The sequence below is a fragment of the Nyctereutes procyonoides genome, unplaced genomic scaffold (genome assembly GCF_905146905.1).
Source record: "Nyctereutes procyonoides isolate TBG_1078 unplaced genomic scaffold, NYPRO_anot_genome, whole genome shotgun sequence".
NCBI lineage: Eukaryota > Metazoa > Chordata > Mammalia > Carnivora > Canidae > Nyctereutes > Nyctereutes procyonoides.
The window spans coordinates 1,021,866-1,040,308 of record NW_026575036.1 but is presented as its reverse complement, the minus strand read 5'-3'; the positions used below and the strand labels follow the sequence as shown (position 1 = coordinate 1,040,308).

Sequence of the window (18,443 nt, the reverse complement as noted above, 5' to 3'; positions counted from 1 at the left end):
ATGTTGTAAGACTAAAACAGAGATGAGCTAAAACACCAGGTAGCAAAAGTAACCTACGAGAGATAAAACACACACATTTTGGTCAATAGTATTTGAAGTTTTAAAGAATCATAGCCTAAATACAAAAGCCATAAAAGTCTACAGCTATCATAAGTATCTCCAGAATTTTTCTGTTATAAACAACCCCCAAAACCGAGAAACCACAGATTATAGATTATGTGATTCCTCTCCAAACAGTGTCTATAGATTTAGAGATTGCTTTTCTCATAAGATATTATGATTAGCAGCTCTATAAAACAAGGAAAAATTCCAATTTCTTTTAATAGTTGCTCTTTCTACCATCCTTCTTGTGTTAAAATAAGCAAATAAGAAAAACAAACTTGTGGCCTGGATGCAAGATTTTTCAGGATCCACTTCATAAGACACAATGATCGGCACTGTGGTGTTGGCCCAAATATTTCATTCTCTTGCCCTAAAGCTCTTGATAGTGTGAGGCATGTACTCCACAAACCAAGTTTAGGAGAGCAAGTCAGGGCTGAAGAACCAAAGAGGATAAAATAGGGCTTTGGATACAGGATACAAACAATATTTCCAAGTGCAACACTGAACACACTATGCTGAAAAATGTCACAAAAGAATCCACCTTTGGGGTCGTTTCTGATGATGCTCCAATATGGAATGGGTTTCCAAAAGCCAGTAAAGTCAGCTCTAGGTCCTAAATTCAAAGAACTGGAAGATTCCTGAACAAGGCAGAATCTGATAACATTTCCATGTCACTGGTAATATATTAAGGTAAATATATGCAGCAGAGAAAGGTCATAAAAAAGTAAAAAATGAACACCTCTGTATTTACAGAGCATGGAATGCATTTAATTTTCAAAACCTGTTCAATAAGACTTATGAGATGATGAACCCCTTCTAGTGAATGCTTTCTTCAAAGAACTGTTTAAGAAATGCAACTTACATGTCGACTTTAATATCATCATGAAAAAATACTGTATTATAGGTCCTTATCAAGGGAATAATACTCCCAGACAATGAAAATGCCAAATATAAAATCACAGGCCATTATAGCTCTAAAGGACTGTAGAAATCATTAAGTTTTATCCCCTCATTGGTAGCTTATTTAAATGGAGGCAGAGAGAAGTGAAGTGTTTGCCCAAGGACGAGGTATAAATTAGCAAAATCACAAAGACTAAAATCCAAGTCTTTTAGAGTTCTACTTCATTTCCTCAATACATGTACTATTATGGGTACTTCCCTTAACAACATACTATCAGTATCGGAAGGAGGAGAGAGAAAGAGAAGAAACCACAGCTGGCAAGGAGGGATTCATCTGGGCCAAGCAACGGGATGATAAAGTTACATACATTATCTAATTTAATCCCCATTATAACCCTGTGAAGTAGATGCCATTATTCTTATTTTGCAGAGAAGGAACAGAAGACACAGAGAAGTAACTTGCCTAAGACAAAACAGCTGGTAATGGTAGTGCCAGGATTCCAACCAAGGTCTCTGTCTGAAGCAAAGATCTGCTTTCAACCATTGCTAATCTCCCAGAGTTATCCTTCCTTCTTACTCCACAGTATATTTGTTCTGGGTAAGCTCTGGGTCTGGCCACCTCCAGTCATGACTGGCTCACATGCTATCTGTCTGGCTGGGTGCCCCCACCTCTCCTCTAGTCCAGCACAACTTTCCCAGGTAGAGGAGAGCCATCCTTTTCCTAAGAGCTTAGGAGGTAGAAGTCTCTCTGGCAACACTTTCCAGATTAACTCTTTATCCTTAGGCCTTTCTGTTACAGCTAACTGTAGATCCAGGCTAAATAAATGGAAACCCAGAGGAAACACTATTTGTACTAATTAACCAACATATAAGTTCAATAATGTTTCAATTACCCTGCATCTAAACTATGGAACCAAGAACAAGGAGTATGTTTTTTTAAAAGAAAAATAGATGCTCCAAGTTAGTGATTGATTCTCTAGGACTATAGGATGGGAGGGAGGGTAGAATCAAAATCACCTGGGGCAATCTTCAAACTACAGGAGCCTATTGCCCTCACCTCCAACACCCAGCTATGACCTTACATACACTCACAGAAGGGCATGCTAGATTCTGGGAGGAGAGGGGCTGGAGAAGGTAGTTTGAAAATGTCTGTCAGGGAATTCTGAGAACCAGCAATATATTCTGTACCCTATCCAGTTAAAGCTACTGTCCTGGGGTGCCTGGGGTGCTCACTCAGTTAAGCCTCTGCTTTCAGCTCAGGTTATGATCCCTGGGTCCTGGGATCGAGCCCCACATCGGGCTCCCTACTCAGTGGAGCGTCTGCTTCTCTCTCTCCCTCTGCCTCTTCTCTTGCTTGTGCTCTCTCTCTTTCCAATAAATAAATGAAATCTTTTAAAAAAAATGTTATTTGTATTCTCTGGAAGGTAGCAGGTAGGTCTTCTGCTAAGAGAGAAGGAGCCTCAAGGTGGCCAGAAGAATTAAAAGCTTGGGGAGAGCAGAGATTTTAAGTTGTCACCAGGGAGAATTCAAGAAGAAGAAAATGAGCCCCCCCCACCCCTCCAGTTGCCTCTTTGAGTTCACACCCGAAACTATAGACCCTATAACCGTGAGAACTGACCAGGATACACTCTGAATGGCCAGGTTTAAAAATGGGATTCTTTCTTTTGTGCTCTAACCAGTGTCCTACACACCTCAGTGCACAGAGGAGATGGACCTGGATTTGAATGTGTAACAGCCGGACAGACATTTCCACTGGTACATTACAAGAAATCAATTTTAGGCTCATATTTTATAGTAAACAGCTAATGAAAGCATGACACTGAAAAATATAATATGTAATCAAATTGAGGCAAATTAAGACAAAATGCTGCAGTGAAAAAAGGCTTCAGTCATTGCAGGTTTCTATTTAGAATTAAATTTCTAGTATTAAATGTTCCTTTTCAATTTGTTTTGGGTCAAGAGGTTATTAACACCATAAAAAAATTAATAGAAAAGTATGGTCTAGGACTAAGATGTATTATTATATTTTGCATGAATGCCTGTTATTAGGAAATTATCAGTTCCTAAAAACAACCATTCCTAGTTCATTAAGGGACAGTCAATTACATCAAAACTCATCTCCTATTATATTTTATTTCCCAATTAGTATTCTAGAGACAAGAGCACAAGTTATAATAGAACATATGCTTCTATGTCTACATTTAATAAAAGACACATTGGGTTTTTTTTTTTATCTAACTAAATCATATAGTTTATTTCCAAATTTGTTTTAAATATTACACACATTCATTTTTTTTTCCCTCTTACTCTGGCCTGAAATCTTAACTGAAATCTATGACTAGAAGGAAATAAGAATCAATATATAGGAAAAAGGGACATCTATTTAAAAAAAGTCTTTTATGAGTGAATGCAAATTGACCAAATCTCATATGAACCATAAATAAAGGAACAAAAATCAAAAGCACAAAAAGATACTTGTGAACTGTCAAGAATTTAAACTGGGTAAGGATTAAAGATGTTGATGAGTATAGTTGGGAGTATAGGACAATAGGAATGGCTGACATATTTTTTTTTTCTAGATCAGTCAGAACTGTGGTATCAGTGATTGTATTATCCCAGAGCACAGTGATGCTCATGGAGCTGCTGAAATCTCTGAGGTGACCTGCTCCACAACTAATAGTGCTGTGCCTTTTGACTACATGTCTCTTTTTATTTAAATATTTGTGTTATTGTTGTTTCATAAGACCCTTTGCTATTAAGCTTTTTAATGTCAGTCCCCATTTAGCTCCTTATTGCAATCTGTCCTTCCATGCCAGAACTTCCCTCAGTCCTTTCCATCTGGGCACAGAAATGTACATCATTTAACTTGTTAAGAATGTACGAGAACACAGTTAACATTCTAAGCTAAAAGACTACATTCTCTGGCCTCACTTGCAGCCAAGATGGCCATGTAATTCAGTTTGAGCCAAGGAGGTATATACAAAAATGCTGTGGGAGACTTTTAGGATAAGACAGCCCTTCTTTCCTGTTATCTGGGAGATGAGTGGAAAGGCTGGAACTTCAGAAGCCATCTTAGATGATGGAGTGCCCTTAAGTCTGAGAGTAGAAGCCACCCCTCCCACTTTGGAAGTGGAAGATCAAAATAGCATAGGTCATTAAGAACTTTTTGGGACTGCCACAGTACCCCTGAAATACCTACCTCCAGATTTTGTATAAGAAAATAAATCCTCAAGTGTTGAAACTACTGACTAAATCTTTGCTACTCTGTAACCAAAAGCAATTCTTAATGGATATACAATGGAATTAGGATTTATAGAAGATAAGTTAGATGGACCGATGGATAAGCAACACAGAAAGATAACAATGAGACATTGGCAAGTCCAATAAGTAGATTAAGAAAAAATACATTAAGTATAATCCTACTTTTTATTTAAACTTTTAAAAAGGATGTCAGTTGCATGTGTATATATGAAGAGAAAAAAGTCTGAAAAATTGTGCTGTTATGAAGTTATTTCTAGGGGATAAGATTATGTGGAACATCTATTTCCTTTATTACTGGTTAGAATTTTTGTTTTTAACAGCAAGCAGGTAAAACCTCAATAATGACTATAAAATATGCCATGTATTTCATATCCACCTATCTAAAGAGACAACATATTATTCTGGTTTTATCTTATAATTTAATTAAAAATTTTAATTGAACTCTTTTTATAATGTTTTTTGAAGCAGAGGATTGTACTTATCTTAGCTATCAACAAACAATCTCTAATATACAAAATATATTTAAGGCAAAGGTCAAATCTATTTTTTAAATATCTAATTATAAAAACAACAGCTTGTTACTGAAATGGGTGATGTTTTATCATAATCGGTATGATAGTAAATCATGAATCTCAAAGGTAAATATAAAGTAGTATCCATAGGAATTATGTGTAAGAACAGCAGGAATGAAAACAGACTTATTACTAAGCCCACATCCTCAAAATCCACCAAGATTAACATTAAAAAAGGGAAGTTTCTTCCACCTATTAAAATAAACTTTGCATAAATGACTTGCCTAGAGTGATTTATGTATTGAGTAATAAAACACTAGAGAATAGAATAAAAATTAATAATCTACTGCATAGAAATAACCACTCACCCAAGCACTCAAAGGGATCTAAAAAGTTAATGCAGGTGGGCAACTACCTAGGATTTATGAGGGGAACAAGGAAAAGCAATACTAGCCATGTTTTCTCTGAAATTCACCCTCTGATCTGGTGACTTGTAACCTAGAACAATGACTTCCAAAACATGTTGCCTTTTATCAATCCTCACCATTTGATTCACGCAGGAAGAACTATGTCTCCCTTTTGGGGAAGGACTTGCACATACCTTCCCACTGGCCTGTCAGCACCAAGGTCCTGTTAATGACCACGTCAATTTCTGTGGCTCCATCTTCCACAGCCAATCTGATCTCTTCCAATCGTGTTTTTAAATGAGTCTGTCCAGCTGGAAAGCCAGTGGCCACTAGTAGAGAGAGAGAGAAAAGAAAGGAAAGAGGGAAGGAGGATAGGAAGGGAAGGAGAGAGGGAGACAAATTTCAGTTGGTGTATCTCAACTAGGAGTTTCATACAAAACAAAAACAAAACAGCATTTTGATCAAGGAATAGATGACACTAAAGAGCTTCTACACGCTTATCCTACAAAGTGAAGTGCAAAGAAACAGAATGTCATCTCACGATATTGGAGTTAGGATAAATATTAGTATTTTGTTGTCTGAAAAGCCTGAAATTAAGTTTCTGTAGAGATGCTCATAAGCAGGCTTTAAATAAACAGAAATTAAGAAAATATGTATCATCACAGTGATAGTCATAAAATAGTAGTTACAGACTTGTCTTGATGGACACTGGTTAATTATGGATCCTACTCTTAATCAAATTGGTTATCATTGTATTCTTGATTTACTCACTAACATTTACAGCTGTTGTAACCACATGGTAACATAGGTTCTTCCCACTGCCTATCTTAAAATGAATAGCCATATAGATGAGAATAAAGGGAAGAGACTGTACCAGGGAAAAGCATCTAATAAAGTCTACAAAACTGGGGCAAGGGTGAGTTGGGAAGAGCAAAACCAAGCACAAATTTCTTTAAAAATGGAAACACAGCTACACTTCAGAAAAACCATTACATTTTTTACACGTGCATCATTAATTCCATTTCCATTACTAATGATAACCTTTTGTATTTCCTTGATTTTATTAAATTCCTTGGGTCTGCTATCTTAGAGGGAAGCATGTTTCCCTGTTGTATAAAAGAAAAGTTGAATTGACTGAGGCTGATGAAAAAATTTAAGGTAGCTGCCAAACACTTTCAGAATCTTCACAAGTAGCTTGTATATCAATACTATGTGTTTCTTCTGATATATCCCTAATAAAATAATCATGTTTAGACTCCTTATTTTAAAGCACCAGGATATTCCTCTAAAAGTACAATCTAATTTTGTATCTATCCATAACACACACACGCACACGCGCGCACACACACACACACACACACACACACTCACCTACACAGAAACTTTAAAGACTCTTCTTACTTTCATGCCAAGTCCTACTGGGTCTATCTTAAGTAATAATTCCTGAACATACCCTCTCTTCTTTACCTCCCAGGCTTTGGGGTGGCTCTCCTCACTTCTCACATGGACTATGGTAAGTCTCCTTAACTCCCTGTCACCTCTCTCTACTGTATCCACTACCATCCCCGACTCATTGCATCACGCAGCTGATCATGATATGCCTCTGCTTAAAATCTTGCAGTATCCCTCCCATCAGCAGAATAGACTCCAAATGCTACTGCCAGACCTGGTTTCCCTATGTGAACTGGCCCTAATCTACCTCTTCCTCTTCAACTCCCAGAGCTCCCCCTTCATCCCAACTTAGATCCAACAATTACAAACTACTTACAGCTCCCTGAGCATGCTTCTGTGTCTTCACACATGCTAGTTCTTCTAAAATGCCATTCCCTATCTCACCGACACCATCAACTCCTCCTTCCCTTTGAGACCCCAAGCAGTTATCTCCTCTACGAAGAATCCCCTCACTCTCTGAGCATTACCAGCCGATGCAAAATAAATCACTCCCCGCTCAGAGTTACAACTGTACCTTCTGCATATCTTTACTATCACATTTTACATATATATAATACAACATATCCTGCCTTATGATGTTTTAAACTCAATCATTCCTCCTAAACAACCAAGTTTCCTTAAGGACAGGGATACAGTTCTGTATTCTTGAAAACGAGTATGATTTGCTACTCAGGAGGCAATTAGATACTGAAAGAATGAGTAAAAAATAAATAAATAAATAAATAAATAAATAAATAAATAAATAAATAAATAAAACCTGGGGCACCTGGGTGGCTCAGTGGTTGAGCCTTTGGCTCAGGTCATGATCCCAGGGTCCTGGGATCAAGTCCCACGTCAGGCTCCCTATAGGGAGCCTCCTTCTCCCTTTGCCTAGGTCTCCGCCTTTCTCTCTGTGTCTTTCATGAATAAATAAATAAAATCTTAAATACACACACACACACACACACACACACACAAGTAATTAACATCATAATATAAAATTATATATAAAACCGCAGGGGTCTGAGCAGAAGAGCTAGAAACAGGTAGAAAGACAACAGCAAAAGTCAAAACCATCTTACCCGAAGCCACCGGGATTGTACAGCCTGCGGTCTTCAGTGCTTTTACAGCATCAGACACCCGTGCAGGATAAACACAAACAGCAGCAGTAGTAATGCCTGTGAAGAAAGAATCATAATGGCCTGCTTTATGGGAAGCTCAATTTGCATAACACACTTTTAATTATTATTTACACCATAACACTGGCAGAAATCAAAATGAGAGGAAGAATAATTCTATGATGCTGCCCCAAATGAAAAAGTTTTGGCTCTTGAAGTCCCTCCTAGTTCTTGAAAATATGGGTCATTTTCCCCTTGGACAAGTCATGGAATAATTGTGATGCACTGTTTTTTGCAGTCAATATAAGACCAGTTTCTAAAAATTCCTAAACGGTAAACTTAATGGTCTCAACTCAATGAAAATATTTGATTTCAAGTAGGTAGCAAAATCCAGATTTATAGAGTTAACAAACAGTGGCTGAAAAAAGTGGACATGAACCTTACGGGGTAGTACAGCAAAATGACATTTAACTGATCCTATTTCCTCTCTTTTAAGAAATAACACAATCTGAATTTGGAGTCCTCATTTGGAGGGATAAGCTCTTATATTAAAAAAAAAAAAATCGAAAACCCACTATAAAACAAAGCAAGAACACAGACTCATATAAAGTTGCTACTTTTTTTCAGCCTCTCCCACAAAGTTGTTACTTTTAACAATGTTGTATAGGCCTATAAGTAGGTGGTATTTTTATTATCAACTCAAAAGAAACATAATAGATATTTTTCAAAAGCTGTGGAGTTGTTCAGGTCTATAAATTATTTTAAATTACTTGGGATAAAATACCTGCATTGGGCCAATGTAACATCTCTAGCTGCATATTCATTATGGACAGGCATTTGGGAATCATGAAGCATCCCTCCAGAGAAAGATGTGGCTCCTAAAATCAGCCCAGTGAGAACCATGGCACACGGTCTTGGAAACACCATTTAGTCTTCCAGACCTCAGTTTCCTCATTTAGAAATAGAGGATCAACTCTCAAAGGTCTTCTCCATTCCTAAAATGTTAAGATTCTAAACTTACGGCAACTTCATAAAGTCTTTTCTTTCATGTATACTAAGAGAGTGAATATAACTTTTTTCAAAAGATCTAACCTAATATACGAGCATGCAATATTCCCCATTTGCATTTTATTCTCCAAAGTATTTCATTTACTCACAGAAAATACTTTATGTATGAGATGTGATTATTAAGTAATGAGACTGGCTTTTGCACATGTGGCTAGGGAATGAAAATCAGTATTTTAGAGTCACTAGATAGAAATTTTTCCACACTGAAGAACTGGAAAGAAAAATAAAGAAACTCTCTACCAGCAACTTTAATCCATGATGGAAAGAACTGACCTAAAAATGAGACTCAGATTCTCTCCCTGCTGTTTTTCAGAGAAGAATCTTAATTATTTGTCTATGTACACAATTCAACCATGGATTTTTATTGCTGTTATTTTAGCAGCTGAATCTTGTCTTAAGTCCTCTTAGATTTAGTAATTAGTTCTGTAAAGAGGCAAACACAGACAGATTAAACACAACAACATTACCTTTATCGTGCATATTTAAAGCTTTTAAGAGATCTTCCCGGATTGGATACTTGGCTTTATAACAGAGCCTCTTAACATTGGAAGATGTGTCATCCCCTGAAAGTGTAGTAAGATCTATAAAGGTAACAGCTTTCAGGAGCCAAGCAGCCTGGTTTAAGAAAAAAAAAAAAAAACAAGTTTAAAAAAAAAAATCATTTCCAATTCAGTGAATTAGTAGAAAATCATTAGACAAACATGGGTACTAAAATCTGACATCTAAGGCATGTCATTTTCATATGTGCTATAAGCATTGCTCAAGAGTGACCAATAAGATGAACACCGCATAGAACAAAATAAAAGAGTAGCCTTAAAAAATTATTTTTCCAGGGCACCTGGGTGGTGCAGTTGGTTAAGCATCTGACTCTTGGTTTTGGCTCAGTTTGTGAGCTCAGGGTTGTTGAGACTGAGCACTGAGTCAGGTTCCGGGCTCAGCTCTAGGATTAAGATTTTCTTTCTCTTCCCTTTGCCTCACCCCCCAAGCATACGTGCTCACTCACTCCATCAATAAATAAAATCTTTAAAAAAAATTATTTTTCTTTCCATAGCTATCCCAAAGTGAAATCCCTAATAGATCAAGCCTCCCCACATGAGACTTCTCTATCTCCTCAACTAGGAGCCCGCCCCTGATAGCTACCATGGTATAGTAGAACTTGGGAATAAGAGGATCTCTATCTGATATTTTACCTCCAGCCTTGGGATCTGGGATGAGACATTTAGAAAAGAGTCTCTAATTTCTTTGTCGGTTTTTTTTTCCACCTTAATCCAATTCTGTTTTTAAAACAATATTCATAGTTCATAATTCATTCTAATGAATTTCCTTTTACCTTTCAATAGGAATATTTCCAAGGATGAGCAAAATGTAAAATGTCACCCTAAAATATTCTATCACAATATTTTGCCTCATTTGTGAAATGAACTCTGAACGCCTTCTAGTCTTGTGATGCACAGCACATCTTTGGAAGGATATGCTGACCACAAGTACCCTGTGAAACATCCTTTTTGAGTTTTGGAAAATGATTTATGAAAATTAATAGTGAGGTAAACACAATGGTCAAAGGAGGTCAACTCTTATGCCTAAGGACCTCAATAGCAAACACACCAGGTTTAGATGTTATGGTTTAAAAATTAAAATAGAAGACAACCAAAGAAGGTATGTCTAAGGAACTGAATAAATGTGTTGAGGAAATATGCCATTTAATTCACTCATGAATAAAGATGCCTCAAATTCATTTGCGGCTTTGCCACTCAAGAGTGATAAGATTTTTAACTTGTTTGGATAAATGTGTTATCTTTCTTCAACCCGTCATCATCATATATGAATTATTAAAATAAGTCATGGACAGCTGCAATCTTTTAAGTTTAGATGCATCTTGAGCAAAATTCAATATTGCGGCCTTGAGGGAAGAGACCAGGCATTGTAAACTACAGGAATAGAATACTCAAGAAGAAACCTTACTTGCCACTCTTTTTTCACGGTTCTCCGAGCCTGGATTTGTTCTGCACGCCTCAGAACTGCTGGTTGATTCACTTGTATTTTGGAGATCCAACTAAGGTCTAAAGGGGAAAGAAGAACACTTCTTATTAAATATATTCACCTATTTTTCCATGGCCCTTGAAGGGATATATCATTTTACATGAAAATTTTTTTAAAGCTTATGCTTCTTTTTGCACAATTACAAATAAATAACCTTGTTGAAAGAAACCCAGTCATGAAAAGGCATGCTTCATGTAAAATCAAGTACATTTGGAACTGGAAGGACCTGTATTGATTCATTACACAGACACGTCTAACGAGGGAGGAAAATGTTGTGTTACCCATGTCACGTGCCTCACTTCTGACAGCAAAGACTTATTTGTAAGAGCCCAGTGCAGGAGAACAAATGATTAATAAATACCTAAGTGAATTAATGTTGGGGCTTAAAGGAATCCTTGATCACTACCCCCTTACTGACAAGATTAATATCTCCTAGAGGCTGATATGATATAGCCCATTCTTTCCTCAAAGGAGACTTTTTCTAAATGTATTAGAAATTACAACATCGACAGAACAGAAGTTAGAAAAAGAGAAAGAAAAAAAACAAGGTGTTCAAAATTCTGGGAGATATCTCTTCTGCTTCTGTTTCAAAATGCTCTTCCCTACCTCGATCCTACTCTCTGTCTTAATTAACCATAATTTGTTTTAAAACCAGCCTACATGTTGGCTTTCATGAAAACACTGTCCACTCCCCAGATAGAGCTAACATTTGGATGCTGCTGTACTATATAACTTGTATTCAGTTCATCAAGGAGTCATGGTAAGATGGTGTCCTGTCCTTACTGTATGGAGTCATGATCTTATCTTTGAGTGTTTAACACATGAAAAACACAATGTGTATTTCAATTATATTTCAGTTTTATCCACCAACACTCTATTACATAGGTGACCTTGCAGTAAATTGAGCACATACCCATTTATCTTCTATAACTAACATATATATAAAACTTTTATATCCTTCTAATAACCTCTTCTACCTTCTACAACTAACTTCCTTTTTATATCCTTCTAGCAACTTCTTCTTAGAAGAGACTTAAAAAACTACTATGGAAAAGGAAATAGCCCCAATTATCCACAATTTTGCTTTCTGCAATTTCAGTTACCTATGGTCAACTGCAGCCCAAGAACAGATAATCCTCCTTCTGAGGTAAATCAGAAGGCGAATAGTAGCCTGATGTTACATCACAATGCCTATCATTCACCTCATTTCCTCTCATCAGGTAGGCATTTTATCATCTCACATCATCACAAAAAGGGTGACTACAATACAAAAGAGTATTCCAGAGACCACATTCACATAACTTTTACTATGCCATATTGTTATAACTGTTGTATTTTATTATTAATTACTGTTGTTAATCTCTTACTGTGCCTAACTGATAAACTAAAATTTATCATAGATGTGTATGAATAGGAAAAAACATAGTATATATGTGCAATGCTGTCTACACTTTCAGGCATCCCCTGGGGTTGGTCTTAGAGCACATTCCCCACAAATAAGAGGGGACTACCATACACAATTCTCTGTAATGTGGTGGAGAAAACTACTAACTGCATATTGCACTATGTAACAACACAAATAATAATAATAATAATAATAATACAGTATTTGTATCCACCGTAAAAATAAGACCACATTTCTACAAAAGATATTCGTTTCCAATTGATTCTGCCTATCAATATTAATATTGTAGAAATTCCAAGTCAGAGTCTGAAAGATTAATAATGATATACTTATTTAAATATCACTGAATAAGGAGCAGAGTCTGGATGCTTTTTTTCCCTAATTAAATTATTTTGTTAGCCGAAATCATTTAACAAAACAGGTTTTTAACATTTCAATCCATCTGCTCCTCAAAAGACACTGTATGTTTTCCTGCTCATCTGCTGAGCCAAAATAACAGAGAAAAAGGGAGTCTAAGGTCAAGCAAATGAAACCTGCCTCTTCTTTTGCACCCAAAGATGGGTTCTAGGTAAAGCCCAAAGAAATAAGACCAGATACACCAAACTCATCCTAATTTATAAGACCTATAAGAACCCCTCTCTACCCAAAGGCAGGGGAGATTCTTTTTTATAAAAAAAAAAAAAAAACAAAAAACAAAAAACACTAATAATGAATGGTGATTAGGCTTATGGCAAAGATCGTTTCTGGGAGATAGTAACAATGAGGTAGAGTTGTGTGAAATATAAGGCTTTTCATGAAGCAACCTTTGACAGTGGCCAAAACAGGGACACCTATCTGTGGGGCAAGGCTTTGAGAGGCTTTCCTTTATCTGTCATAAAGCCCCTCCCCACCTCTTCTCTACTCCCTACACATACTGCCACCACTGGAAGTACTGCTACTGGAGAGACATCTCAGGCAATCCAAGACTTCACCATCTGGCTCCCTTTGCCCTCAGAGGACCCCTCTTCTCCTTCTCTGCCCCTCCAACCCTGTGGCACAGCTTTCACTGGCAATGATATCACCTTCTGTCTCTGGATCTGTGCATGCTGGTGGTTCCTTCTGCCCTTCGCTATCTTGCCAATACGGTTAACTCCTCCTCAACCCTTAAGACTTAGTTCAAAGGCCACCTTCTCTGTGAATCTTCTCTCACCCACACAAGTTGAGCTATTCCTTTGCTTCTTTGCACTTAATGCTACCTTAGCGTCTATCTTTAGTGTAGTCCCCTAATTCTGAATGCACTGACTTGTCAAATTGTTTATATTCCCAACAGATTTTTAAAACTCCAAGCAAAGTGCCTGACACATGGGTGGCATTCAATAAATAAAATGAGTGGTTCTCCAAGACCAGAAATGATCAAAATCTGGGCAGTATCTTTCTCAACTACTTTTTCTTAAAAAAAAAATAAATAAATAATTAGTGTTTACCTCCCCCCTCCAGCTTTACTGAAGTATAATTGACAAACATTATATATGTTTAAGATATACATCTTGATGTTTTGATACACATCTACATGGTGAAAAAATCACCACAATCGAGCTAATTATCTATCACTTGACACATTTCCCATGTTCTTTTTTCTTTTTTCTTTTTTGTGTGGGCTAAGAACATTTAAGATCTACTCTCTCAGCAGAATTCAACCATACAATATAGTTTTGTTAACAATAGTCACATTGGAGGTGCCTGGGAGGCTCAGTCAGCTGAGCGTCTGACTAAGGTCATGATCTCAATCAGGGTCCTGGGATGAAGCCCCTTATAGCCTGGCTCCATGCTCAGCAGGGAGTCTGCTTGTCCCTCTCCCTCTGTTCCTCCCCAGGCTCACTTTCTCTCTCTCTAATAAAGAAATAAGATCTTTAAAAAAAAAAAAAAAAACACAAAACATTAGTCACAGTGCTGTACACTAGGTCTCTGCAACTTATTCATCTTGAAAGATGAAACTGCACCCCAACTGCTTCTGATTAAAGAACTTGTGGATCTTCATAAGAGAAGCTGGGACTGAAACATGAACGCAATACCTAAGGGCATCTGCCTTAAAAACTAATTTTTAGTACAATTCCCCACCAAAGGTTAGAACCCACAAGACCTGCTCTCACACTTCTGAGACACCACTTGCTAGAGGTCCCCGCAAACCACCTACTGGAGAATGTAATAGGATTACTTATCTGGCAATATCAGCCTCCACTGTTAAAAATATCATTAGTGGTCATAAAATTATCCGGCCCCATATTTAATCCAGCCACAAAATTTGCCTCTGTGACCTCCCATGGTAATGAATTATATAAGTGACTATCTCATTTTATTAGCACTTAATTTGCTACTCTTTAATTTCATCAAATAACCCTTGTTCTCTTATTATGGGGTCTAGGGGAAAAGAAAGGGCTGATTGGCCTTTGTTATGTCCTTCATAATTTTTAATATTTTATTCGAGTACCCTTTAGCGTCTCCTTTCCAGGAGAAGTGATTCTAATGCACACAATCTCATCAGTACCATAGAATCTTCTCTTATGGGGCCAAGAGGGGTTTCAAGTACACGCGCCTTTGGGAAGAAGAGACATGAAGCCATAATTGGACGGCGATAATATTCTTTTCTCAAAACTCTCCCATGAAAAAATACCCTACTGTGTCTCTTAGTATGTCATTTGGTTGGCTTTCAGGCCCTTCCGTCAGTTATAAATTTGTTCTCAAATACTCTTCTCACAATTTTTTATTATTATTTTTCCTATGCCTCAGTGGAGACAAATCATCTTCTCTACAAATCCACCATATAGTCTTTTTGTCACTTCCGTTGGTGCTTCCATGGATGTTCTTGTACATCTTCACAATATTCCTAAACCATGTAACACCAAATGATAACTTTGTAAAATGAGGTTTATTTTGTATTTTGATTTTACCTTTGTTCCTAATGGAGAAAAACAAATTGTGATAATTTATTAGAGATTCTTTCTCCTAAATTTGGGAAAAGAAAGATTAAATTTCCCATGTTTTCTCTTTTCATTTTTTCTGGTTATTTTCAATTCTAATTTGCAACTTCCCAGGAATCAGTCACACCTTCCCATATGTGCAAGTGCCCAGCACAGAAATAGTTGCTCAATAAGCCCCTTGCATCATAGTACATTTATTTTTTTACCTCAGACACTGAAACCAGTGAAATATCAACTTGATCATGTCTAGTATTTGATCTTAGCCTTGGAAAAGGTTAGCATGGCTAGAAAAAAAGAGCCCTGGATGTCAGGGCATGCCTGAACCATTCAGCCTCAAAGATATTCAACATATGTAAATGAGCAGACTCAGCCTTATTCAATTCCTAACCAAAGATACAAGACAGATACCATGCTGAGAGCCTCATCCTTACTAACAGGTAGAAACTAGAATTAATTTTTTTCCCAAAGTCTAGTCTACCATCCAATAAGCCCTGGGTGAGCTCCCTAGGGGATCCATGCCCCTAGTGGACATGAGCCAACTTGTCCAACATTCTACTGTGTAAGCCTAATTCTTAGAACCTAGACAGATGGTCTAGAAACCATGACACCAACAACCTGACAGCATATATTGCCACCACTCACAGAGCCTTACTACTATGACTACTTTGACCCTAATCTACAACTCCCATCCCACATACATTCTCCATCTAGACCTTTCTTTAGGATATCAGTCTGAGTCCAGGTGAATAATGAGTTTACTACACTCCCTAAAATACTTCAGAATAGATTTCAGGCACCAAGCTGAAGGCCAACATGATCTGTTCACTTGATCCTTTGAAACCAGGCTTGAATATTTTCTGCTTACACTCCTCTTCCCTCTGTCATTTCCAGTACGTCTTATATCCATAGCCACATAGATTATAACATTTTCTCAGAATACATGATCACAGTGGAAGAGAGTCTGGGTTCACATTACAGGCATCTGTGCTCTTGCACCTGGCTTCACACACAGCATCATATGGTATTTTAAAATTTTCCCACTTTTCTCTTACCCTTCATCCCACCTTGAGATATTAGCCCTTTCCCAGCTTTTGCTGCTCTTCACTAATTAATTTTTGTCATTATTCCCCTTCTCAACCAACAGCTATTACCTGTCAGTTAAGCTAGGCATTAAAAGCAGAACCTAGGGACGCCTGGATGGCTCAGTGGTTAAGCTCTACTTTCGACTCAGGGTGTAAGCCTGGAGTCCTGGGATCGAGTCCCACGTCGGGCTCCCTGCATGGGGCCTGCTTCTCCCTCTGCCTGTGCCTCTGCCCGCCCCCTCTCTCTCTCTGTGTCTCATGAATAAATAAATAAAATCTTTAAAAAAAATAAAAGCAGAACCTAGTCAATTATTCTAACATCCAAATACTGTTCGGTGCAATCTCCAGTTTGCTTACTTCTGTTCCACTTGTTCCCAGGGTACCTGTAATTACCCAGTGACCAGCCTCACAGGCTCAGCAGCAGGTGGTGGCTGCAGTTATGTCGCTAGAGAACCACAAGCCTTTAGTGCAGTAAAGCACCCACCTACCACAAGTCCTAATGCCTCTGCATTTAGCACCTCTGGAGAGCAGGCACAGGGTGACAGGATGTGAGAAATGCAGTGGCACTAAGTAGGTTGCTGCTGTCCTGAAAAAGCTTAGGGAATAAAGGCACAGAATGGGAAGAGTTGAAAAATATAAAATGTAAGCCAACATATGGGGACAAAAATCAATGCTTGTAACCAACATTTCCAACTAGTTCTACTGGTCATGTCAGTCAGGAACCTATCCGTTAAAAATGGTGAAAACTGACTTTAGTGACTGGAACAAAAAGGGAAGGGTGGTAAAAGCTCAGGTAACTGAGAAGAGACTGGAAAACCAAGCTCAGGAAACAGACAAGGACCAAAGACAGTAAGCTAGAAGAATGTCAGTATTTTACACCAACAGCCTCTCACTCCAGCTCACTCAACCTCAAGTTCCATATGGAAGCATCCAAAGCCTGAACCATGCATGCTTGTGTGGAGCAGGGAAGAGGGAAGGTCCATTCCTTCCTCTGTAGTGCCACCAACCTGATCTATGTAAGTTAGATAGAATGACCCAATACTAAGAGGACACATGTTAGTTGCTGGAAAGCCAAAAAGTGATAAATTTCTATTACAATGATAAGTGAGTTTGGGACATGCTAGGTGAGTTAGCTTCTCTTGGAGATGCATAAAGCATTTTTGGACTGTACTAGATGGACATGAGATGCATAAAGCATTTAGCACATTAGATTCTATGACAAAGTCCCAAAGGAAAGAAATACTGAATTTTCTTTAATTCAGCATTTCTCAAACATCTGATCATAAAAGGCTTTTTCCCTGTTACATACACTTACCACACTGGCTGGACAATAAGTCAAGCTCAGAGAAATGGAAGGCCAGAGGTGTGTACACACACAAAACCCTCTTAGTAGATAAGTGGAGATGTGAGATTGAGGCTAAAGCAGAGGTTCTCAGTCTAGAGACATTTGTGGTTGTCACAGCTGGTGATAGGAAAGTGCCACTTGCACCTAGTGGGTAGAAGTCAGGGATGCTGCTAATAGTCTCTCAATAGTGTAAGTGACTGATATTAAGCTTTCTAATTGTAGTATAAGTGCCTGACATTAAGCTTTTTATTGCTGAGGCATCCATTTCAAAAGACATTCATCCTGAATAAACATATGACCAGCCGCATGACATTGCTACTATGAACTAGACAGCCCCCACACACGAAGGTTCCTCTTTCAGAAAGCTCTGGGTAACCTAGATAACTGCCTGCTCAAGTGACCCTGCTTCCCCTTCCCATACCGCAATTCCTGCTCTTTAGCTTTAAATTAGCTAATAAAAAGTTAACCCACAAAACCCTAGACATCCCACCCTCAGACCCTAATAAAGACTCAGGTCATTGCTTGCCTGTGCACACTTGCTCTTTCTGCCCAAAACCTCACAGTGCAGCTCTTGGATACACTTGCACTCTCCAGGACTTGTGAGTAATAAATCCTGATCCTCAAGTTCCCTGATGGTTTTCGCTGAAGTGTGTGTCCTGAAGTCAAAATAAGAACCAGAAGAGACAGCCCACCCATAAAGAGGAGGCCCAGTAGGGGAACCGTCTATGGAATTTGCCACAAGTGATATGCCCAAGTTAGCATCCCGGGCATTCCTAACCAAGGGCACTGCCGTTAACAGGCTCAGGACCAATGGA

The 18,443-nt window shown here is 38.0% G+C and overlaps 1 protein-coding gene across 2 annotated transcripts in view; it reads right to left on the bottom strand.

The window, feature by feature from the left end:
• DERA (deoxyribose-phosphate aldolase) overlaps window positions 1-18,443 on the bottom strand; it is a 120,472-nt gene that overhangs the window by 57,164 nt on the left and 44,865 nt on the right. For both annotated transcript variants that reach the window (XM_055318920.1, XM_055318919.1), the window contains exons 2-5: window positions 10,762-10,859; window positions 9,267-9,414; window positions 7,696-7,791; window positions 5,377-5,511 (exon numbers count right to left, since the gene is read on the bottom strand). In XM_055318920.1, coding sequence (XP_055174895.1) covers window positions 5,377-5,511; window positions 7,696-7,791; window positions 9,267-9,414; window positions 10,762-10,859 — 477 coding nt within the window. The remainder of the gene's footprint in view (window positions 1-5,376; window positions 5,512-7,695; window positions 7,792-9,266; window positions 9,415-10,761; window positions 10,860-18,443) is intronic.